Raw genomic sequence first — 25,197 nt, forward strand, 5'->3', positions numbered from 1 at the left:
ACTGATCATTTGTGTGACCTTGGACAGACGAATTCCCAGTTCCTATCTCCTCTCTGTCTACACAGCTTTTCTTCTGTCTGCTTAGATTATGGAAGTTCTGCTACAAGGACTGTGTTTTTATACAACAACCAGATGTGACAAGACTAGAATCCATGCCCTTAAGACCAGGGCTCTTCAGAAGAACTGCCCTTTCCCAAGGCTTTTTCCCTCGAGGATATAGGTGGAGAGGGCTGGTTGGGAAACTTCTTGGTAGTAACAGAGCAAGAGTTAGAGGCAACTCAGGACTGAAAGCTCTCTGTGGCCTGAAGGCGACTTGGAGGGAAGGCAAGCTTTAGATGAAGGTACTGCAGAGGATTAGGGGCTTTTATTGCACAGTATCTCATATAGTCCCAATGGAACCTATGCAGCATGATCAGGAAGTGATCAAAACCCACTGATCTGCAGAGAAAAAGTCCAGAAATGAGTGACTTGTGGCTCTAGTAAGTGGCTCTACTAAGTCCTCCGACTCAGTTAACACTGTTAGAGCCTACCATGGGACATATTAAGAAACCATGCATGGACTCTGTGTGTGTCGTGTACAGACTGAGGCATCACACCTGATCAGAGAAATTCCATCTACAGTAAGAGCCTTTCCACCTCTAGCATTACCCCTTTAAAAGAACACAAATCTGATTTGCAGTCCGCTGAAATCTGCACAGTCTTAGTGCAAATAGCTGTGGAGACCTCAGGTCTGTTTCCCAAATGTGAGTCCCCACCTCTTATGCCACCAGTTTTCCTTCCCCTCCAAAGCCACGCAAAATCTATACCTCTTTTCAGGTGGTCCAGACCAGATACTCAGGAACTGAATAAGAAATAATTTTGAACATCCCCCAGGCTAGCAGGAAGCTGCACTGACCTCAGAACTACAATAGGAAAGTCTTATGGCTGGGTTGACCAGCTTTGACAAGATCCTATAACACTTTACTTCTCAAATTGGTTTCAGTTCCCCAGGGACATTTCTGTCAAAGCTGAGTGCCACTTGCAAATAGGGACTGTTGTGTTGTCCTTGAAAAAGACACTTCAAACTTTTATAGAGCCCTGCAGTATACTCATGTTAATTATTGAAGGATTTATACATATTAGAATGACCGGGTGTGATAATATGTGATAAGAGATTAATGAACTGCTCACCAATGAAAGACAGGTTGCTCGTTCTGGTACAGCTGGAGAGGGGGGCACAGGCTTGATGACCTGATGATATTTCATCCAGGCTTATTTTCTGTTATTCCGCGGTTATATGCCTCCATCATATATCGAAAATCTATGCATAAAAAACAGATCTATGAGCGTTTGCCCTCATTACAGTTGTCTTTTTAAAACAGCTTTTTAAAAATGCCTAAAACAAGTTCCTTTGTTTACCATTCAGATTTTAAATTTGGCACTTACAGTGCCATAATCTTACAGCTTGTCATCATAAATATGCTCATTTTATGACCATCTAGGAAAGTATCTGCATTAATATTGTACTGAAACGCAGTGATTCAAGTTCTTGTCCTTTAGCTTTAGTGTTCCTGTAAAAATGATCTAAAAATCACCTTGAATACGTATTTTCTCCATTAGCAGCCCACAATTCAAAAAAGAAGATAATACAAAGTATTTGAATTTTAAAATGATGATTTAATTTAATAGCAATGCATGATATTCCTTATTAATATTCTATATGCCTAACTGCTCTAATAAGCAATCTGAAGCACTGCATGGGCAGTTAGGAAGAAAAAGCCTCAGTACGTTGGATCCTTTGAAAGGAGTAGATTATTCTGGCATGCTCAAATTTTACATGATGCACTTAGCTCATTTGTAAGAAGCTTTCTGCTCAGTGTTCAGTGAAACAGGAAAATTGTCATCAAAATTAGAGTGAAATAGTAATACTTAGCATTACACAAGAAACTATTATTACTGCATGAGCTTCTGGTCTTAATTACAATGCATTTGTGAGAACAAGCTTGTTGGTTCCCACCTCTACCTCTTCCCGTCCCTGTCTCCACTGTGACTGCCTTGACCTATCTCCCTCTCCCTTCAGGAGATTTACTGGTGGGAGAGTTGGCTGGAGTTTGTCCGAGGACTCTGCCATGCAATGCAGACGCAACTCAAGGAACGAAGTCGAAGTTTCACCTGTGAAAAGAGCAGGGTGTTCTCTGAAACTGGAATTATACTGTTTTTCTTATCTTTGCCCCAATCAGAAGTTGCTGTGAATGACCAAGTGAAGTAGGAAGGAACAACGGAAATAATAACAGAGAAAGAGGCACCAGCTTTCTTTCCAGAGGTAACAAAGGTTTTTGCAGCATTGATACGTCCTAAAACAACCGTGCAGACTTTACTCCTCCCTCAAGGAGCTATTCTGCCCACCTAGGATCAATGCGGTATCCTGCCTACTGGCCTGGGGGGACAGAGCCAATCAGGCCAGTGACATGTCTTTCTTCAAGCGCTGAAGTATTACATGGGTATTAGATTGGCCATGGAAAAAGCTGAGGCTCCAACCCCAGCAATGTATGAGCTTGGTTTGGGAGGGAAGCAGGAGAAGGTAGACATGATCCTCATCTATTTCTTTTCAAAGCACTCCAGTAGCTCCACCATCTTTCTCAGTCTCTTGAGGTAAGCACTGTACTTTCCTCTCATTGAGACTGCCTGGTCTGTCTGCGTAAGACTGGGCAGATGGCAAAGATGGAAAAGGAGTAACAGGCTGCCCAAATCACATCTTTTTGATTGGACTCAATAAAACATTTCCCTCTTAGTGCAGTGGCGTGGGATTAGGTGGTATAAGTTTCCCCTAGCATCTCCCATAGGGAATGCACTGAACCATCCGAGCTGAGATGGAGTTATCTGGCAAGACTTTTATTTCATAAGCCTGGCAGGTTGAGGCATCCTTCTGTACCTGCTCAGTTGCACTCTTTACACATAGACGTTCAGCTGGCAAAGCAGACAATCAGGACCATATCTTTTTGTAAATTAAAGAATCTGAATTAATATGTCTGGATCAGGGTGAAAAAGAAGAATATGGGACTGAAACCCACTTAAAAGCGGTTAAATAAAACTGCCAGCCAGGGTTTAACAACTACGCAGAATAGGGGAAGGACAACTCTGACAATCTGATGGTCTCACCTAGAGAAAAATTCCTCTCTGACCCCAATCTGGTAATCATGAGTGCAGGACGCAGCGTACCTAAAGTATGCTACAGGAGATCAGTTCCCCTCGGCATTAAATCATGTTTATAGCTATGATCTATGTCAAATGCATTAGACAAAGACCAAAGGGCCAAAAAATAGCCAAATATTCATCAAAGGACAAAGTTGGTTGTCCTTATAGAAATAAGCATTAGAAGCTCTAACATGGATTAGTACAGCAGTAACGTATGCCAAACACAGAGCCCGTTAGGCCTGTTTCAGATCCCCTGGACAACTCAAGAACCACTGTATCAGAAGAATACCTCCAGCAACCTCTCCCAAACCTGATAGCTTCCCTCATTTTTTTAGTTCGTATCTGCCTTACAGGAGCTGTACTAATAACTGTCATCTCCACCTAATGTTTGCAGTGGACACTTCGTAAGGGACACTCTACCCAATGCTTCACTTCCATACAGGTAGATAAAGTCCCCTGCATTCTACCTTTCTAACATAATCCATTATCTCTCAGAAGAAGTAGCACTAGAAAGAGAGTAGGACTCATGCAAACAATAAAATACTCTGCTTGAATTTCCATTCCAGGTCAGAAAATATTAAATCAATCCATGCAAAATAAGGAATAATCAGTCAAAAAAGCTGAGAAAGACCCATCACAGCATACTCTTAAGCATAGTAGTTATTTTTCTGGCCAGACCATTAAAATCACAATAGACTAAGGAAGGATTTGAACTCAGCTCTCCAACATCTGAAGATTCTCTTCCAACATCCAAGGTTGATGGATCTCTTCCAACATCCCTCCAACATTTGAGAAGCCCATGCCTAAGTGTCCCAGGCACAGACAGTCATCAGCCTCTTAAGTCCCTAACGATTCCTACTTGGGTTAAATATTTAATTTTACCTGGCTTTAAACCCTTCTTAGTATTTACAGCCAGATAGTTTGGGAAATCTCATCCAGCTTTTACAGCACCCATTCTTATGCATCTCACCATTCTGCCAGATAACCGGTGCGAAAACACGAGGCTCAAGGGGCTCAATGGCACTAGTCCTCTGCAGCTGATTCAAGATCAGGTCAATGGCGGGTGCAGATGAGTCATTGGTAGGGCAGTCTCTGAGATAAATGAGAAATCTGTAAGCCCCAGCCGGCCTTAAGCAGAAGATGTGAACTTCTTCACCCACACAAACAGGTGTCCTTGTACAATACCAGATGTGCTGGCAGCTGGTTTCCACAGAGCAGCTACAAGCTGCAACAGCCAAGTGAAATGACTGGAGACTTCACCTGCCTCCAGTTCACACTAAACTGTGCAGTGTTTTTTACATTAATTAAGTGATTTACAGACGAATGTCACCATTACTCTGTGCCTTGGAGGGCAACACACCACGTGCTTCTACATCCGAGTACAGATAGCTTTAGCACTGCTGACAACTCTGCAGCGGAACAGGCAGCTTGTGAGCTGTGTCATTTATCAGCAGCGACAGAAATTGAGGTCACTCTCATTATAGAAAAGAACCTTTAAAAGAGCACATCTCTGTGCCATGGACAATGACATTTACAAATGTTTTGCTGTTTACAGGGAGCAAAAAATATCACCTGTAGTGGTAATATCGTAGCGAAAATACAACGCTGCTGGAAAAGCAAAATCCAAGACAATACAACCTCATCCATGAGTTTCATGTTCAATAAATCCACTGGAAATTAAACTCAGCTGGCAACATTTCAACAAGTGTTCTAATTTCCTTATAATCAAGCACGTTAACAACTCACCATATTCATTTTCAAGGGCTTCAGCTTCTCAGCCTAGCATATTGGAACAATTCAAAACATCTGGGATTGAATTAACGTCACAAATAATTCCATACACTTAGAATGATCTTCTCGCTTTGCATTAGATAGAAGACAGTCCTCAGAGCAAACAGTCAGCATTAAAATACCCCCACTTGTATAAGTCACCCTTGGAGCCGAACGGAGCTGTTATTAATTAGTGGCATATCCTCTGTGTTTATACAGCACCATTTGTGTGCCCGGTACATGTGAACAAAGACACTACCCCAAGGAGCTTATAGTTTAAATTATACAGATAGCTAACGACATCATTATAAACTTGTTATAGATTTGAATCTAAAAAGAAGGCAGAGCAAGACAAAACCACGGGGAGTGAATACATCTGTTTTGCAAGGGAATCTGAGCTAGGATACGAGGTTATGCAAGGACATAAGCCGCTCTTTTAATAAGTGTACCCACTATAATATAGAATTGGGCGGGGGTGGAGAGGCTTTTCACTAGATCAAACACTAGGGAGATGTTTAAAGCCAGATCCAATAAAAGGCCTGGGCACTGCAACTTTTGGATCTTGCCCCCTACCGTATTATCTGGGCTACATCCAACAAAGGGCTTATGTGGCTAAAGCAGACAATGGTCCCAAAGGCATATCTAAATTCCCACACCTAGTTGCTGCTTAACATGGACGCGCATTAAGAATCAAGCTGATGTGTCAAGTTTCCCAAGAACCCTGAGTCTGCTGCTCCTTCCACCCACAGCCATGAGGCACTACCAGTGGCTCAGAGAGATCATCAGGAAAAGCAAAGCCTGGAAGTTATTTCCCACCCAATTTTGCTTTTGTTCTTCATTCCATAGCTTCCTTTCCGCTTATCACCACATCCCCACTGCAGAAAGGCTTTGAGTCTTCTAACAGCTTCTTTTCCTCCAGCATGTACAGTGCTTTAGCTCTTGGAATCTGACTTGCGTCACTCAGGGGTTAAAAAGCAATTTCTGGATCCGTCCATGAGGTTAGTTGATGCAGCAAAAATCTTGAGGGCACTTAATGCCTTTCTTCAGACTACTGAATTTAGTTCCCATGAATCTATATGTATTAACAAGTCCACTTTTATAGGACAGGTGGCTGTTTCCTTCCGGTAATAGGTTGGGTAGTACCTTTTTCTCTGTACAACAAACCATGCAAAGGAAGAACACAGGCTCCTTGGGCCCAAACAACCATGGTGACAACTTTGCATACAAACTTCAAGCCTGGCTGTATAAATATGCATCTCTCAGCTCTAGGAGACTTCCAAGAGTACATAGAGAGTGCCACTCGAGGAATCTAACTTTTTAGAGGGCTGCTATCCTGCTCCTACCCAGTAAACTGTGCAGTTTCATCTCTGATCTACAGAAATGTTGTTTGTGAAACGCACAATATTTTCAGCTTATGACCAACCTTAATTATAGCTGAAAACCCTGAGTTAATCCAGTGATACTCACTTTCCCCAAATTGCCTTCTTTACACACTTTTTAACCTTTCAGTTAATCTCTTGAAATGAAGTGTGTAGGAGAGGAGATGGGAGTATTTTGCTGACAAGCTAGAGGGAGTCATTGACAGAGCTTTAAACTAGGCTTGAAGGGGAAGGGGGGATGATAACAGGCTTGTCTGTAACAAGCTGTGGGACGACACACCGAGGTTAGAGGGACAGGCTGCTGGCGAGGGCCCACAGCCTGTTGCTCTGAGACGTGTTGGCTACACTGCAGCACAAAAAGGCTGCATCAAAAGAAGCGTGGCCAGCAGGTCGAGGGAGGTGATTCTGCCCCACCTGGAGTACTGCATCCAGCTCTGGAGCCCTCAGTGCAAGAAAGACATGGACCTGTTGGAATGGGTCCAGAGGAAGGCCACAAAAATGATCAGAGGGCTGGAACACCTCTCCTGTGAGGACAGGCTGAGAGAGTTGGGGTTATTCGGCCTGGAGAAGAGAGGGCTCCAGGGAGACCTTATTGTGGCCTTTCAGTACTGAAAGAGGGCTTATAAGAGAGATAGGGACAAACTTTTTACTAGGGCCTGTTGTAGTAGGACAAGGCGTAGTGGTTTTAAACTAAAAGAAGGAAGATTTAGTCTAGATATAAGGAAGACATCTTTTACACTGAGGGTGGTGAAACGCGGGCACAGATTGCCCAGAGAGGTGGTAGATGCCCCATCCCTGGATACATTCCAGGTCAGGTTGGACGGGGCTCTGAGCAACCTGATCTAGTTGAAGATGTCCCTGCTCACTGCAGGGGCATTGGACTAGATGACCTTTAGACATCCCTTCCAACCCAAACTATTTTATGATTCTATGATTGCTTGAGGCAGCCTTTACCATTATGCACCAAACAGCATTTGTCAAGCACATTGAAAGTCCTCTGTCAGTTGAATGTGTCATGCAGTAGTGAAGGTATGCTATGACAAGGCAAAGAGAAACCCTCGCCTCCAGGAAACGCTAGCCTTGTAACAAAAATACATGTGACACAAAAATGTGGAAATTCTTTCTTTTTTTAATTGTCAGTTTCTGTGCAATTTTCTGCAAGAAAAAATAGTCTTTTACACAAAAGGTCTACTTTATGGTGAAAAATATATTTTATGGATCAACAGATTGAAGGCTAAAGGCAAGTAATATAATCATCTTGTCCTATCTGTAGAAATCCATCTGAGGAATACCATTAACCAAAAATCTTTGCATCAACCTTGTAACTTCTTTAGAAGTAATGACATTTTAGAATAACATGTGGGTTTAAACAGTTCAAATGATAAGAAGCTACCATAACCCAAGTCATTATCTCTACTGTCAAAAATAGTCTCCATATTATACAGCATCAGCTTCCGCACTTTGTGTCACATAAGGATATTTTATTCTTTTCTAACCAATTACTCCCCGTGAAAAATATTTTTCCCATGTAGAACTGTGCTCAAATCACCTTTCAGCTTTTTCTTGGGTAAGCAGAACAGATCGAGTTTTTTAGGTTCTCATGAGAAGGCATGTTTCCTATATCATACGCATCTATTTTTTGTATATATACATATATTTGTATATATACATATATTTATATAAATGCAAAAAGCTGTGGACCATATGTGGCCTCTGTGTTTGTATGCAGCCCACTAAGGAACTTTCAACTGCAAGTCATCTTCGAAAGAACAAGGCTGTTGAATTTTTTCCTGCTGCACCAGGACCAACATAGGTGTCTTGGCTCTCAGGAGGGCCAATTCAAGCCCAAAATCACTAGCCCACATCCAGTCAGCCTGGAGAACCCTGAGTTTCTGCATCATGCTTTTTACCCAGGCCTTCAAACTGGCCACTGCTGGGCCTCTCCCTGGTCACCAAGACCAAGGTGACTTTGTCTTCAGAGGCAAGGATGGAGGGGACATTCATTTGCAACAAAGCCCTACAGCCTGGTGGCTTGATTTTGCAAAACCCCTTAAATCCATGAATAAAACTTGCAATTACTCACACTACAACCACTGCGCTGTTTATGGGAGGAAGAATGAGAAGAAACCTGGCTACTCTTAGACAAAATTAGATTGTCTGCAACTTTAGGAGGTTATATTATCACATATTATTTGTTTCTCCTCAACAGTTACAGATCCCTGTAACTTTCACCTAAAAAGTGTAATAAAATTGCAGGCTTAATTCTAATTTTAAGAAATCTAATGAGAAAATATTATGTCCTTAATTCTTCTTTGGAAAATAAATTTGTATAATCTACAGGCAAAATATTTTCAGATACTTAAGTGTAAAAAGTGATTTGAACTTGCAAATATGGCAGGGCTGCTGCACACTAGACCCTAAAAACTACGAGATATGCATCAGGAATATTTCTGATGTAACCCAAATCCCATTAGAATGGACGTAAGCTTCTCATTAGCTTTGGTAGGGTTTCTGTCCGGTCCTTTGTCCATTCAATGCAGTGTCAGGTAAAAAAAAACCCTCAGCCTGCTTTGCTGTTAGTGAGGCCCAGAGAAATATTTGGAGATTTTTTTTTTTTTTTCGTAAAGAGGCATTGGGATAAGGGGGAAAAAATGAAGGGAGGGAAGGGTAAATTTCTAAAAATAGTTTATTTTGTGAGGCAAAATTCCACAGCAACCACAAACATCTCATTTATTTCAACTGACACCTTCCAAGTAGGTACACGGTTGCATATGTAACACTTTCCCATATTTTTCCCCCAGGACACGGTTTTGTTTGCACTCCCAGTGCTGTGAATTTATAACTGAGGCATTGTTTGGGTTATTACACGTAATAGGAACTGTATTTTCACAGATGGCTTACCTTCCTTGCCAGATGTCTGTTTTTAACAGTGTCCTAATAACTACTGTATATGCTAACTTCATTCTGTATATTAAAAAATATTGCCTTGAAGGGACAAACCCTTTATTTTTAGGCTACTTTTGTAATCACTGAAACAACTTATGAAAGCATGAACTGGATTCACCAGTACTTGCAAGCTGGAAATCAGCTACAATTCTCTTTCTGAAAAATGAATGCTTCTGCGCTACCGGACCTGCCAGGCAGCACACATGAATTACCGGATTAAACTCCTGTTTGTGATAGACAGTAGATCATTTTGTAGCTATATGCCTCCAGATCCCCTTCTAGTCTTAGAATTCTGTGATTCACCTTCTGAACAAGCTTCACATAAGCATCACAATTATCAAACAAACCCCTAATTTCTTTCTTCAAAAGATTACAGTCTTGAAAACCAAAGGAAACAGACAATGCCTGGGGGTTGAAGAAAGAGCATATAAACAGCACAGATGGGCTTCAGAGATATTGTTGAGCAGCACTGCCAAATCCAAACATTTCAAAACTATGAGTCAGGCACCAGAAAAGTCTTGAAATTTACTTACAATTCATGAGATGTGAAAAATAACTTATTTCAGTAACGCTTGCGTTATTGTGCAGGCATATTCGCTGCCCGACTGCCTGTCAGTTGTCCTCCCCCAACAGCTTTTGCATCCATTGGCTAATTTCAACTACGTTTGACGGAAGAGCGGAGAGCTGAATGGTGTTGGCTCCCTGTGAGGTCTGTGGGTGGCTGGGTTGGGGGTGAAGCCCACACTGGTGGCTGCATGGGGAGGAAGGCAGGGATAACTGGGACCTTGTCTGCACTGATCAATTCACCCTCACCCACGCAGCTCCTCCCATGCCATGTGCAAGCCAACCAGGTCAGGAGTGGGAGCTGCAGGCATTGCATGGGGCTGGACGTACTGGGGAGCAGGGGATATTTGGGAAAGCATGAAGGACCTCATGCAAAGGGCAGAGGGAGAAAGCAAGCTAATGTTGCTAGGCACCATGGGGTGTGAAGAAGGCTGTAGGCATTGTGGTCGTGGGGTATGACAGTACCCAAGGGCCAGGTGAAGCTCCACAGCCACAGAAGGCTATCTATATTTTAAACCCAGACATCCACAACAGGGATATTAAGTACCAGATAGACTAAATAGGACTCATAAGCCCTTCCTCACAAAACCGTACTGAAGAGTTTAGTGCCCCCGCATCCTTCCCCTTGCTGCTGGGTGCTACTCCGTTGCCCTCATGGTGGTTGTTGCTCACCCGCGATTCACTAACTCACTTACTATACATCCGTGCAAGTATAACATAACACGCTTCAAAGTAAAATAAGTTAGTGAAGACCTAACACTGAATTCAGGTAAAGTGGTCTGGAAGAGTGCTGGCAGCAGACAGGAGATGGGAAACTTCCTCAAGTTGAGAAGTTACTCAATCTGTGAAGTAAATCCTGGAGATTTTCCTTACCAAATCACCAGTGCTAACCCAGCAAGATCTTTGTATTTCCAAAAGTTCTTTTTTTTCCATGCCTTACCCGATGGGAGGTGAATGTTTTCTTTTCATTTTCCCGTTGACAGCTATTGCCATTGTAAGTTTACCACCTCCATCAGTCTGAAGGAGCTGAATGAGGACTCAGGGAATCTGAATTCCTCCTCCTGCCCCTTGCTGAAACAACTGGTGCACATCAGTGGAGAAGAAGCACGACTCTCTGTGGTGAAGTCCCCAGGCTATGAGCAAATAGGTTTGTCAACCCGGTGTCTTTCAGAAGCACTGCTTCCTCGCACGGAGTATGGTGTCATGTTGCTCATTTTATTTTGACATAATTTGAGATTCTGCTTTCTAGAACATTAGAAGAAATCTTCTGAAAGGAAACAGAAGAGGTTTAATTGGAGCATAGTGATCTCAAGAGTTTCTCTGGAAGCGGTAGTATCTGAAGTTTTCATTTATAAAAGACATTATATCCAGATCTGATACCAAGAATTGTGTGGTATCGTTAAGTTTCTCACGTGCGTGCGTACTTGCTGAAGGAATCTGCCCTTATCCCTGCAGTATGGCTACAGCACTATGCAAACAGTAATACTAAAACCCATCTGTCACATTTCAGCTACCTTTTCCACTCCTCCACTAGGTTCATCATCATCCCTTTACCCCAGGAGGGACTGACTTTAGAGAAGCTCTGTCAGACAGGTAATGGCCCATACAGTCATCTCAGTTCTAGAGGTACATAAATCCAGAATAACTCAAGTGGGAGCAGAGATGTTTTGAACTTGCTTTACTGTAGGTAGGTAAAAAGTCATGGCTGTCTCGGGATTTACACGTTTCTTGCTTTCTGTCAAACGCAATCAAAAGGTTTTTATAGAGATTTGCAGTGTCCCCATATGATCATCTGGACAGTTGTCCTTCTTTACACATCATCGTTGCCAGATTGAACAAGTTCTAACGCATATGCTGGAAGTGAAGACTTCGCTGTGGTGTTGCTGAGGCCTGTCAAAAGTACGGTTTAACAGAAACTGTATTTCTACAATGAAAACAAACAGAGATTAAACAGTTCAGCTGGAGTTCATAGAGAAGCAGAGACTCATTGGCTGATTTTTCTAGCTGAGCAGTGAAGTAAAAGCATATGTCTAATACCAGTCAAGTCCACAAGTAAAAGAATGGATTGTGATGATCTGATTTAAAAGGGCCGAGCGGTCAGCTGTTACTAGACAATCAGTTGACTTTGTTTGTCTCACAGGTTTTACATATATATTTACATATTAATACCCATACTATCACCACATCCTCTCATTTAGCCTCCCCTCTGTAGTAACTGATACTTTTCCTTACAGCGGTGTTCTTTATACGACAGAATGATGACTTCTCAGCAGTTTCAGCCTGTAGTCTAGGGCTGGCAGCTTTATCAGGAAATGTGATGTTGTTCCAGAGCCAACAGACCATGTCAGGAAGCGTGCTGGGATTTCTTCTCTTTGAAGTCCAGCACTTTCTCAAAAGCTTCTGCCTTGTCGCAGAGTTTTTGATACCATATCAATACGGTTGGGCTATGGGTAAACGCGTGACAATGCTGGATCAAGACGAGGGCAAAGTCCTACAGTTTTCTTTGCACAAATCAAACCAGCTGATCACTTAAAAAGAGAAGTTTTCTAATGTCAGAGACAGGCTGAGATTACCCATTGGAAGGAAGAAACAAGCCTGACACGACACAGCTCATCCTATGGAAGGATTAACCAGACTGGCTCTCGTGGGGGGTCAGATTCAGAGGGAACAGCAGGACACAAAGAAAGCTAAAGAGAAGCGAGCATGAGTGTGTCACATGTAGGTAACCTCCAGGGGATCCCCCGCTGTCCCCCACAGGAGCTGGGTACAGACTGTGAGCCAAAACACAAGAGAAATCCGTGTGCCCTAGGAATACTAACTGGAGCAATCAAAAGGCTGACGCCACCGGCAAGGGATGGAGAGCCAGCAGGGAGTGAGATTCGATATTATCTTGGGCATAGTCCAGGCCCCACTGAATTCAAGGAGGTTTTGCCATGAATTTCATTAGTGATGGGTTTACTCCCAAGAATTGTCTTTTCCTGTATTCTTATTACCTTAGTCAGCACTCTGCTCGAAACCACACAAGGCTGTTTTCTGCGCTGAAAAAAAAGTGTTATGAGTGATGAAATGGTAAAATAAACATCAGTTGACTTGGCTCTCCTTCACGACACGTATTCCACTTCAACTTAAAAATTAAATTGAGCCTCTCGGTGTGACTGTTCGAGCATCTTGCCCAGCCATCCATCTCCCAGCTGTGCAGTGTACCGCTTGGACTTCACTGCCAAATGCAAGCACTCAAATAATCCGAGCCAGGCGATTAGCATAAAGACTCTTTTAATTTGTATTACGGTATCAGTATTTTTCTACTGTATATGGCACTTAATTCATTCATTTGAGGGCTGTGTGTTTGCCGGTTCCGTGTCTTTGTTTAATAGATAAGTTATATATCGCTTACTACGTAAATAGCTTGGAAGCCGAGAGCCTCACAACGTGAGTGACGGAGCCAGGAATAAAGTGTAAACGCGCTCATTTACAATCATGAATTCACCTCCAGCACATGCTGCTTTTATTGTATTACAGAGCTAGTATTTTCTCCTTCTAAGCTGCCACACTTACCCCTTTTCAGTACTCATAATCCCCTAGGATACTTTATTATTTTTAGATTACAAGATGTTTGAAAAGTTTTAACCTGTACTTTGTCATTGACTGTGTAGTAAGCAAAGCTAAAACCGTAAAAGAAAGGCAAGCTACCTGTTACATGTGAGCTCTTCCAGAAGATTTTAGGTAAAAATTTTGCTTGATTGGAGGGGGTCTGTGAAACAGAGGACAAAGAGTTACTGTGAAACCAATAAAACCTACATGATTTTGTTTGCTGTACAATGTGAAATCTTTTCCTGTTTGTATATGTGTATTTTGCAGTGCTTGCTTCAAATTCTTTGTCCTCTTTAGAAAAGTAAAATAATGAACAGATTATACTGCTCCATTTCAAGGAAGAATACAACAAAGAAAAGCCAAGCGGAACACCGGATTATATAAATAAAGGCAATTTTTACTGACAGTGTTCTGATCCAAATATTTATTTATTTCCTAACTCATACAAAATTGATGCTTGTGGAGGTATTGGGTTAAAAGGGTTGGAAAATGAAATCTTCTAGTTATCCACAGAGAACATATAGTACCATGAGGCAATGAAAACTTCTTTGATTTGAATAAGAAATAGATTACATATAATTTACAGAAATGAGCTCTAGGGTCATATAGAAAATGATGTTTTAGAGCAACAGTATCAGGAAGGAGACTGATGCTTGTCTCTGCTGTGGCTGGAATGGGTCGCCCGTCACCCAGGTCCATCCAGTGCAAGGGAAGGCTTCACTTCCACACCTCCGAACAGAGAGCCAACTATCGATCACCCTTGCCAGGCATTTCACCCGTGTGCGTGTCAGACAGTCACCTCTCTCCTCGAGGCTCACACACCACCCAGTTTTTGCAAGTTCATAACACACTTTCTACACTACTGAGTTTGGCTGGATTCAGACCAGAGACCTACATGTAAAAGACTAAAAACAGAAGGAGGCTCTGTTCTACTAGAAATTTATTTAGCGATCAGATGGAAAAACTTGGCTTCAGGGGAAAAAAAGGAGTTAGATACCAGAAAGAGATGAGAAAGTCAGTCCTGGATAAAAGTAGTTCTAATCTTTAACATAAATGAAAGTGTTATTAAAGGTTTGTCTATGAGTCATGCCAACTTCTATGTAGATGAGAACTGTAATGAAATGGTATCTAAGTCATTATAAATTTTGCTATTTACACAAAAGAGGAAAAAGAATGTTTCCTACTTTGTTTGTCACGTTTCCCTTCATATCTTGCATACTTATTAAAATGTAAGGTTTCAAGTACCCATAGAAAAAATAGAAACGTGCAGAGAGAATAACCATGAGAAAGAAAAAAAAAAGCAACCAAGTCCTATAACTGGATTTAAAATAATGCAGTCCTCTCTAAAGAGTCAAATTGTGTTCTTTTTCCTCCCTACCTAAAAGTTGCACTCATAACAACAGAAGAAAAGCACAGTTGCTTCATAACACTGGACATAGCTTTCCAGAAACAAGATTGCAACTACTCAGAAACGCTAGGGAAAACATTAATCGCATATTAACTTGCTATTTACATTAAAGATAGTAGCCTTTAAAATTAATAAAAAATAAAAGCAAAAAAAAAAAACCCAGTTTTCAGCCATAGGACAGTTTTGTCTATAATGTGGAGTCTCTGTTCTTTGCTTTTTGTCCAGCGTTTTGAGATATATATCTATACATACAGATATATATGTCTGAGAGAGATGTATCAAAAGCTAAAACATGTCTGGATGGAGACCCTGCAAATTTCATCTAAGACTACATTTGCAGCAGACAAACCCCCACAGAAAAAAAAAAAAAAGCTGGAATGACACATTTTAATGGAATTACATTCCCTGTCCATGATCTAGATAGAAACCTAAGCGCCACAGTCCACGTAGAAGCGGAGTTGACAGCAGCAGCGCAAGTTCCCCAGTGCCACCAGGCTGAAGCATCCCAGCCCTTGTGGGATGCAGTGGTTTCTGTCCCCGCAGAGGCTGCCGGGACCAGTGCAGAGCAGGGCCAGAGGCGGTGATGTGGAGAGCCGTCACCCACCGTGTGGTCTACAGACGGGACCCGAGTCCGTTGGCAGTCAGTGGAAGCCACTCCTGTTGATGGCAGCGGGAGCTGGACAAAGGCCCGGGGCAGCAGCAGGCTCCGAGGATGGGAGCGCAGGACGAAGCATCGACGACTCTCCCATCCAGCCCCAGCGCTGCCACCGCATCGCCCGGCGGGCTCTCAGGTCTCACTAGGATCTACAAACCGAGTCACTGCTGTCGTGCTCCTTCCACGGGACGACGGCCGGGCCGGCCAGGAACTGTTGGGCACCACAGCACTTCTTATTCTTACACATGCAGGATGCTGGCGGGCAACCGGCTCCAACTCAGAACCAGGAAAATCCGGCCAGAGGATGTGCCCCTTAACAGAGGAAAGGCTGTCCGTGCCTCCAGCAGTCAGCACTCAGCTGCTCCGTCTCCACCGTAACTTGCCGAAACCAGCGCGAATTCACAGGAAAAAGAATGTCCACATCGACAGGGTATAAATCCTTCCTTACGTACAAGAATGGTGCAAGCATTTACCCGGCATCTCTATCAAATATCGTAGAAAAGGTTACACAAAAATATTTAAATATATGGATACAGATACATAGATGTTATACTTGCATAAAATATGTATATTCAAAACCCTTTGGGCAGTTTCACAGTCAGCTGAAAATGTATGCTTTAGAAATAAGAACAATTTCCTACACTTTTCTAGTTTAAGTAGGAGGGGGGAGGGGAAAGAAGCATCAGCCTTATTAATACTGAATGCTAAGTGCAGAAGTTTAGCTGTAGCTGTAGGGTTTTGAAGCAATTGATTTGACAGAACCTCCAAGCATAAACTCTGTTTTAAAAATCCACATTTATTCCCTAGATTGCTTATTGTTTCATGAAAATGAAAACCTGCGCGTCCTGCTTGTATCAGCTAGATCTCCTGAGACCGTTCAATTAAACCGCATAAGCTTGCAGTACTTCAAGATAGGATTGTGTATTTATTGGGAATACGCGTGAACCTTATTGCAGTATTTCTGTGTGATAATAGGAATTTATAACTTCTTGTATCCTGCATAATTTAGCTTTTGAAATAAAAAACCTTAAATGACACCACAAGAAGCCCACAGTTCTGAGAAAATTAAAGTCAGTATGAAATTTTACTTATAGACCACATAATTTACACAGATTTACATAAATACAGAGATATTAAAATATTAAATCAAAGCTAATTAACAGAGGATAGAGTTTTACATGGTAACATATTTTAATTCTAGTTACATTTCTGCAACTACTTTTAGTGTCATGAGATTATATAAATAATATATATACCTGTATATCTATAATATATATAAAGATATATATATCTATCTCTCCATCCTTCTTTTTTTTCTTCAAAAATAGGGCAATTTTATAACTGCAATGAGATGTGACAAGCAGTACACTTCTGGGGAATTATTGCATGCCTTGAGTGCATAAGGCAGAAGGAAGAGTATCTGACTTCAGACACTAAAGAAGTGGAATCACCAACCAGAAATGCACTGGAGTGATTTGGAACATCTTATTGCTTTTATAAAACTCGAAATTATACACTGTTGTTGGGTTTTGTTTAGTTGGGTTTTTTGTTGGTTTTTTTTTTTTTTTTTCCCCAAAGGCACAAAATAAAGGGGAAAGTAATATCTCTCTATTTAGTGGAGATCAATGATCAGGAAGCTCCATTACTGTTCACTGACACTCTTCATTGTCCTAAATCTATTCCCTGTGGTGCAATACTGTGCTGCAGTTGCATAAGGAGGTTAAACACAAAAGTTCATGCATCCTTTATTAGGGGGAAGCAAAACAAAGCCAATTTCCTTGCCCAGCAACAACGAAGTAGCCGTTAGCATCCGATCATACCGGCTGGCGGCGAGAGTCAGCCATCGCTCCCATCAAACTGCAATGTGCACAACACCCTTCGGTCACAGGTACGCTTTGCCACACTAACCTCCGCTGGTGGAGCAGCTTCTTGAGCTGGGTGATACAGTACCTGCCTAAAACACTGGAGGCACGGATCCAAACTCAACAGCAATTTCCCATCAGACCAGGCAAGATTGGAAAGGGATAGAATGGGGTAACAGAAACACTGCCCTGACACCTCAGCATTTTGGGGCTATTAGGGGATTATGGAGCACTTCTGCCACCCTCTTTCCCCATTTTGAATTGGTTAACGGCATTCACTCCTGGTTGAGAGCTCCAGACCTCCCGGTGCATGTGCCTGGGAATTTTCTAGCCTAGCAGCCACCCTGGGAGGCAGAGGGGGAATAAGTGGATTCAAAATATTAAAAACTGTGGACTATTACTATCTCCTCAGATCACTTTGAACGCCGGGCTAGAAAGAAAGAAAAAAAAAAAAATAAAAATCCCTCAGGATCACTTTTTCTTTGCTGTATTTTTAGATGTTAATATGCACAGTAGAGGGCTGCCTCTGCTATGTTACCACACAAGATGTTTCAAAGTGTGGATATGGCACTCTGTTAAGGCACCTTCAAGTAATGGTCGTTGATTTAATTGTTAAGCAAAGCCGCATTTTCAGTACCCGACGCTGCTTCCTCCAACACACACAGTACCAGCAGCCACTCACACCTGCCATCCACAGACAAAAACTCCTGGTGCTTACTAGGGAGAAACTGCACAGCCACTTCTGAAATAAATATTTGCCAGGGTTTACGAGCAGACATTTTGCACAACTGCACGGTTTGTTCCCCAAAAGGGGAAAGGGGAGAAAATTAAGTGTGGTCTGTCCCTAACTGTCTACTAGATTAGGAGGGTTAAAAATATCTATCAGGCTAAAAAAGTAGAAGCCGGCTCTGTACTGCTGCAGGATTCCTTGCTGGGAGGTGAAGCTGTAAACGCAGGCGTTGAGTGCGGGGTGCCTGGTGCAGAACTGGATTTGGTTCGGGACCAACAGGAGGTACAAGGACATCCTCCCCTGGGAGAGGACGGGCAAGTTACTGCACATCACCTCGCCCCGCCACACCACAGGGTACTGGGTGTGGGTTCCAGGTTTCATGGCACAGGGATGGGGATGGGGGGGGCATCTGAAGATGAGGGGAGAGGAAAGCTCAGGCATCGCTCTGTGCAGGCAGTTCGCTCAATCCCCCAGGACGGTGGGATGCTCAGTGCTGCAGCTATGGGGCACGGGGCCATGGGGCCAGAGGGTGCTTGCAGTTAAGCCCAACTAGGGGTGGCCATTTCTACACAAAACAATATCTAGTCCTGGGAAGGAGTGAGAGAGGTGGGACAGGGGTATAGATCCTAGCACAAAAGGAGAGACCAGGGTGGGCTGTCGCTCTGCTCCAAGGGGACGGGGGGTCCCAAGGCACCCACCAGACCTGCCTCTCCCCCCACGCCACTCACCCATACCCCAACCCCACGCCATGCAATGGTGACACAGGGTGCAGCGGGAATCCCAGGAGAATGGGATTGTCCCGGTCGTCAGGGTAATGATGTCCAGGGAAAAGGGATTCCCCCACCCCTGACACTCTCCTCCAGGTGGACGACTTGGTATTTGGTAGCTGTGTGCAGCTCCTTCTCCAGTAAAAAGACGCATCCTTTCCTCACACAGTCAATGAGAAACGCAATGTGATCTGTCATGCGCTTGGATCGGGGGCTTGTTCGTTCGTTTGAATTAGCAATGTTTTCCTCTTCGGGGACTAGAATAATCACTCAGGTATTTACAAACACCAACCAGCGCCTTCGCCAGGTCTCCCCCAAACCATCATGACAAAATCACTGTTTGCAAGAGCCCGGCACCAGCTGTGTCCAAACAAGCTCGTGCATGCTGAGAGCTCGGGGCTGCCGAGGGAGAGGGGCGCTGGATCTCCGAGTCCTGTGGGGGTCTTCCCAGCCGGCTGTCTCTTCCTTGGGGTGCCTCTCCGTGCACCCCCGTCCCAGGGTGCTGGCTGCCACTATTGTTGCTGTGGGTGCAGTGGTCCCGCTCGTACTCCTCCTGAGCCTTTTGCATTTTCCGCTTCTTCATCTTTCTCTTGTGGATCTGGAAGGTGGTGAGGGAGAGGAGAATCAGGCAGAAGATGAGGGTGACCAGGACAATTAAAACCAGGGTGGACGAGAAGGACTGGAAGAGTTGACCCACTTGCGTGATGCAGGTGCTGCTGGTGTTTAAGGTGGCAGACGTCCTGTTCAGAAGACAAGGCGGCAGGGACAGCCTCAACTCCTTGGAGAGCTTGGCACTCATTGAGGAGGCTTCGGAAGATGAGGATCTTCCTCCCCTCTCTGAAGACGCCTAAATTTCAATCAGTGCCGGGCTGCTGGCGGGCGCTCGCTGGAAATGCCCGGGATGCTGCCGGCTCAGCCTCTCGCTCGCTCTAAAGTGTCAGAGCAGCCTGCAAAGGGAGCCGGACACATCAGCGCTCCGAGGCGCCCACCCTGCGCAGCTCCCCCCCGCTTCCCCAAAACACGGCGCCGGCGGCTGCGGCAGCCTCCTGCCCGCGCCCCGCCACCGCAGCGCTCCGAGCGGCCCCGGCTGCCCGCCGCGGGGGCGGCAGAGGGGCGGCGGGACGGGCACGGGGCATTGCGCCGCCAACACCGACTCGGCGAATTACTCCGGCAGCCCGGGCAGCACCGCCCGGCCGCTCGCCCCAACTAGTTGCCGCGGGAAGGGAGGGAGGGAGGGAAGGAGAGAGGGAGGGAGGGAGAGAGGGAGAGAGCGGCGGCCCCGCTGCCCGACCCCCGCACCCCGGCGGGGGGCAGGCTACCGAAGCCGGGCGGGGACCCGTCCGGCGGTGCCGGTGCCCGCCCCGGAGCACCTTACCTGCGCCGGCGGAGGCAGCGAGGGAGCGCCCGGGCGCCGCGGGCGCTGGGGGCTGCGGCAGCGCGGAGTGAGGGCGCAGAGCGGAGCCGCCGCCGCTTCGGGGAGCGCCGCCCGCAGCCTATAGCCGCCCCGGCCGGTGACGTCAGGCCCGCTCGCCGCCGCCCCGCACGGCCCCGCGGCGGCGGAGGGGGCGGCCCCCGCCCGGGCCTCTCAGGCACCGCCGCCCCGCCGGGCCCCGCCGCCGCTCACCCCCTCGGCGACCCCCGCGCTGTCGCTGGCGCCGCGCATCGCCCCCATCCCCGCAGCCGTCCCACATCCCCCGTCCCTCCCCTGCCCGCCTCACCCACACCCCCCCCTATGGCTCTTTGCATCCCCAAGATGCTGAGACTGGCCCGTACCCCCTTCCCCCAAAACGCCCCAACATACCGGCCGTCCCCATTCCCAGCCCCTTCCCCCGTGTCCCCATCCACACGGACACACCGTGGACAGAGCGCCCACGTCTAGTCACCTCCAGAGCCTTCACCTCCCGGCTGCTGCGTGCACCCATCGCCAGCCCACGTTCCCATCGGTGCGGCGCCCCGAATGCCGGGATCCCGCACGGCACCAAAATCCCCCATGGCCACCGGAGTGCCCGTCTCTCCTCACAGCCGGCGCACCCATCCGTTTCCTGTGGGGCCAATGTGAACCCGTGGGAGCTAAGGAATGCCAAGGACCCTCGTGCCAAATTGTAACGGATGTTCCAGGCACGGGGAATATTTGCAAAAACTTGCCTTACCAATGCTAAGTGTATCACGGGTGTTTTCCTCAAGAACAAATGGATATGAACTGCCCATTAATACATTTAAGCCAAAAATCAGACAATTTCTAAACATAAGAGAACTTATCATTTGAAAAATACTTTCAGTAGAGATAACAGGGAAAAAACAATAATCACCTTTAGGATGGAGCTGTTTACATTTCCAAAAGGAGCAAAGCAATGTGGTTGCGTATGGGAACGTGGGACAAGACCCGATGGCTCAGGAGATTCCTTCAGTCCCAAACTGTGTGCTGTAGACTAACCCTGGGCACTGGGAGCAGAGTTACTGTAAAGCCTTAACGCGAGTAACAGGACTTAAGGGAAAAATAGAAAGTGTCAGTCTTCTCTGGTGGCCTGGAGACACCTGAAAAGCCTGGAGGAAAATCTGTAAAAGATGAGCTCTGACATGAGTTGGGAAAATCTTCATTCAAGAGCAAAGATCTGTTAGATGCGTTGACCCTTACAGCCAAGAATCTGGTCTCAGAGGTGGGTAGGAGGTGGCAAGCCGTGCATTTAAGCACTTTCTGTACTGCTTTTGTCTCCGATAAATGCACCGCAGCTTGTGAAATTCGGCCAGTCACCGTTAACTCTGTGATTGTTCCAGAGAAAGACGTGCACCACAGGGGATGAACTATGTTCAACCCAGTTGGGGTAGTCCCAATCATTTGCAAAGCGGTTGCAGCTTAAGGGTTCCTCTAAAACCAGAGGAATGGAGGATCCCGTCACTCCTTCCCCTCCATAGAATGATACGGTCTGATGCTTTAGAGGGGTGCTGTGGAGGCTGCACAGAGAGGAAAGAAGTTCAGTCCAGAACTGAAAGACAAGCTCTTGCCCACTCGTTTACCCACTGCTCCCCTCATTCAGCTCCCTCAGGTGTATACCCAGTGTCATTACCCAAACCACACCTCCCCCGTGCATTCTCAGCCCGGCATTCCTTGCACACATGCGCACCCCCTCTTGCACACCAGCCACCTCTCCATATCCTCGCTGACATTACGCCTGCACCCCTTTCTTCCTCCATACCTCTCTCCCACACGCACATCTGAGGTTTGCATTAATGTATGCTCTATGCTCTCTGCTCGCTGCCTTAGGGGAGAAAACAACCACTACAGGCTAAAACAGCAAAGCGACCTGCAGGCCATACCCTCTTCCCTCCGATTATTCTCTGCAAGGCAGCAGCTGGGGTTGGGGGGGCTGCAAAACAGGGTGGGAGGCATGGGGGCCACTCATCATGACCTGTGCCTCTGGAGAACATCTCGGATCCCACTGAGAAGCAACCAAGGGTGTGGTATAAACCAGTAGCGCTGCGCTCCCCGACCGGGCTCCACTGAATCCTTCAGCCTAAACTGCGGGAGGGACAAGGATACCACTTAATCCCAAAGGCATGGGGGAGATCTGAGACCACCATTCAGAAGTTACCAGATGATTAGAGTTATTTACTTTTTTTTTAGGAAAAAAAACGAAACGAAACAAAACAAAACCAACGTAAGAGTGGCCTTTTGCACAGAAAACAGCATTGGCAGCTGTAATACAGGTATAAAGATATTTTAGGTTGTTAGCCCTATTTATGGCAGAAATAACCAAATTGTGGACTGAATAAACTTCAAAGCCAAAGAATTCACTAACCCATGGTGTGGTTATTAGAAAAGTTCACAGATAGGACTACTTAATTATTGCAGTAGAACATTTGGCTATGTCTTCAGGTTTTACTTGTCAGAAGAGGCAACACAAAGCTACCGAAAGTCAAATTGCCTTAACTACGTTTAAAATCCTTTGTGTTTTGTTTTCATCTGCTGTCTTTCGCCATCTGACCATTTACCTTCCTCATGTTCCAAGCTGCCTCTTCCTGTCTCTCCCGCTCCCATCCCGACACGTCCACTTCCACCCAGACCAGGGAGCTGAAATGCCCAGAATTATTCATATAGGTTTTACTTACTACTTTCAAAATGCTACTCACATTATTACTTGCTTTTAAGATTAGCAAATAGTGAAAATGTGTCTTGTGTATTGGTACACTAATTATTCCAAGTATGAGTTTTTTTCCTAAATTGTAGGGAGTGAAAGACCTGTCCAGGGCAGAGCCTCAGCAAATGTTTAACTCTTTCCCTACTGTCTCAGATCCTTTTCTGTCTGTGTTCATGTACAATTTTGGAATATTTCTGCTTCAGCTAGAAGAAATGAAACGCAGAGATAGTTCTTGCTCTTGTTGGCAACTAACTTTACAATTTTTAATGAGAGAGACAGGCAGAAGAGAAGCATTATGCAGAAGAGGGGAAATAACTAACGTAATTATATATACCTTGGCATTCTAGTTCATACTGACTGCCAACCAGCCAAAGTATATGGATTCAAATACCCATGATGGAGTTTCAGAAATCAGGGGGGGAAATCTATATAGTTATGGACCAGTAGCTGTGCATTATTCCTTTGCTCTGATTAACTGATATAGTTAGATTTGAATATTAAAATAAGAAAAAGAATATATCTCCAGTAGATAATGTGGTCGTGAAAAACCCTTCCTTTATTTGGCATGAAAATAAAGGATATATCTTCAAGGGTGCCCTCTTTCAAGAATAAATTGCTCATTAGTTATAGTGAATTTCCCCATAGTATATATGCGGTACGACATTTATGGAGGTTAGGTTCCTTGCTTAAGTAGGATTGGCTACTGTGCGATAGAGGACATTATATGAAAGGGATAGTTTTTGTATTTTACAACAATGTTTGTACTCATTACAACCTTGATAACTCCCAATTTTCTCTGGATTCACATTGCTAAGAAGCAGACAGCATACATATTTGCAAATCCCCCAAATGGACTTTTGTACATGGATATTTTTTTAATCTGTTAATTAGAGAAGTTGTTCCTTCAGATGCTAATTCCTCATGCCCTGTATTACAAGGGCCTTGTTCGCCAAGACAGTTGGCTAATGAGATAACCTGTATGAGCAAAGACGGTTCATGTAAGTAAAGGTTTGATGGTTCAGGCCCTTGGCTATTAATGACCCTTCTTGAAAAAAAATTTATTGTCACACAATTGTTTAAATTTAGCAGTTGATTGCATATAGAATAATGCATGATCCCTTTTGCACCAAGATTGATGTCATTTGCCAGACAGACCAAGTACTCGATGAATGCCAATGACCCTCGTATTAATTTGCAGTCTCCCCATGGGATTAAGGCCATCTGTAGAGAAATCTTTTAGGACTCTACATACTCCCACTACTATAGGTGAAACCCAGTGATTTAAACACGGTCTGAAACCTGAGCACCATAACTAGAATGAATTTTAAAACCAAAAATGAAATAGATTTGTATTTCATATGCACTGGTAGGTCAGCTAAGATCCTACACATGGAAATGTTTGTTTTGCAAAGATACTGTAAGTGTCCTTGAGAGACTTTGATTGGAACTGGCTTGACTATGGCTGACAGTGCTGCTTCCCAGGCTACCCAGGTCACAAGTGGATACTCTCTCTCTTTCTTTCTTTCTTTCTTTCTTTCTTTCTTTCTTTCTTTCTTTCTTTCTTTCTTTCTTTCTTTCTTTCCCCCACACCTTCTAGAAGAGGGTAGGTAGTCTGGGTGTTGTGGGCTCACAATTACTTCATTCTCAGGAAACGATTCTTTATGAAGATTAAGGACAATTTTATATATTCAATTTCTATTCTTACTTTAGAAAAATATTCTTTTCTTGTTCTGGTAAAGGAGAAACCTGCCACATGGGATGGTGAGAAAAAAAAAAGGATGTATGCGATGCTGACTGAGGAAGGTTACTAAGCTTTTGCTGAATTCAGCAGGGCGTTAAAAGGCACCAGGAGTAGAATATGGGTCCAGACTATGAAGAAACATTGGGTATGCCCGACTGAGTACACAGCTCTTCAGTTTAATTATGACAAGAGAATTCTAAATCTGCAACGTACATACATCTACTAATGAGTAGCAGATCTGGGTAAAATTAATGCAAAGGGAGGAAAGAAGGGCAGGATTTGATCTGTAACTGTACATTAAAAATGCTATTTATTTTTTCATTAGACAATACGTCTAGAAAGGCAGAATCAGAGTAATGACCTTTCAGTATTAATCTTTTTGCTCTTCTTAATAGTTTACAGAGTTTTCAGAGAACTCAGAGGAGCATATTTTAATTATATTTTTAAATAGAGAACATGGCTAGTGGTTGGCCA

At 44.4% G+C, this 25,197-nt stretch overlaps 1 protein-coding gene across 1 annotated transcript; it reads right to left on the minus strand.

Moving 5' to 3' along the window:
* Nucleotides 1–19,168: 19,168 nt before the first annotated feature.
* On the minus strand, nt 19,169–19,645 carry LOC309685950 (uncharacterized protein C11orf87 homolog; the record flags this gene model as incomplete). The annotated part of the gene is made up of 1 exon (XM_082498439.1): nt 19,169–19,645. One exon carries the CDS (start codon nt 19,643–19,645, stop codon nt 19,169–19,171), a length of 477 nt encoding a protein of 158 aa, XP_082354565.1.
* Nucleotides 19,646–25,197: the final 5,552 nt, after the last annotated feature.

Source organism: Vanellus vanellus, assembly GCF_965231255.1.
Source record: "Vanellus vanellus genome assembly, chromosome: 1".
Taxonomy (NCBI): domain Eukaryota; kingdom Metazoa; phylum Chordata; class Aves; order Charadriiformes; family Charadriidae; genus Vanellus; species Vanellus vanellus.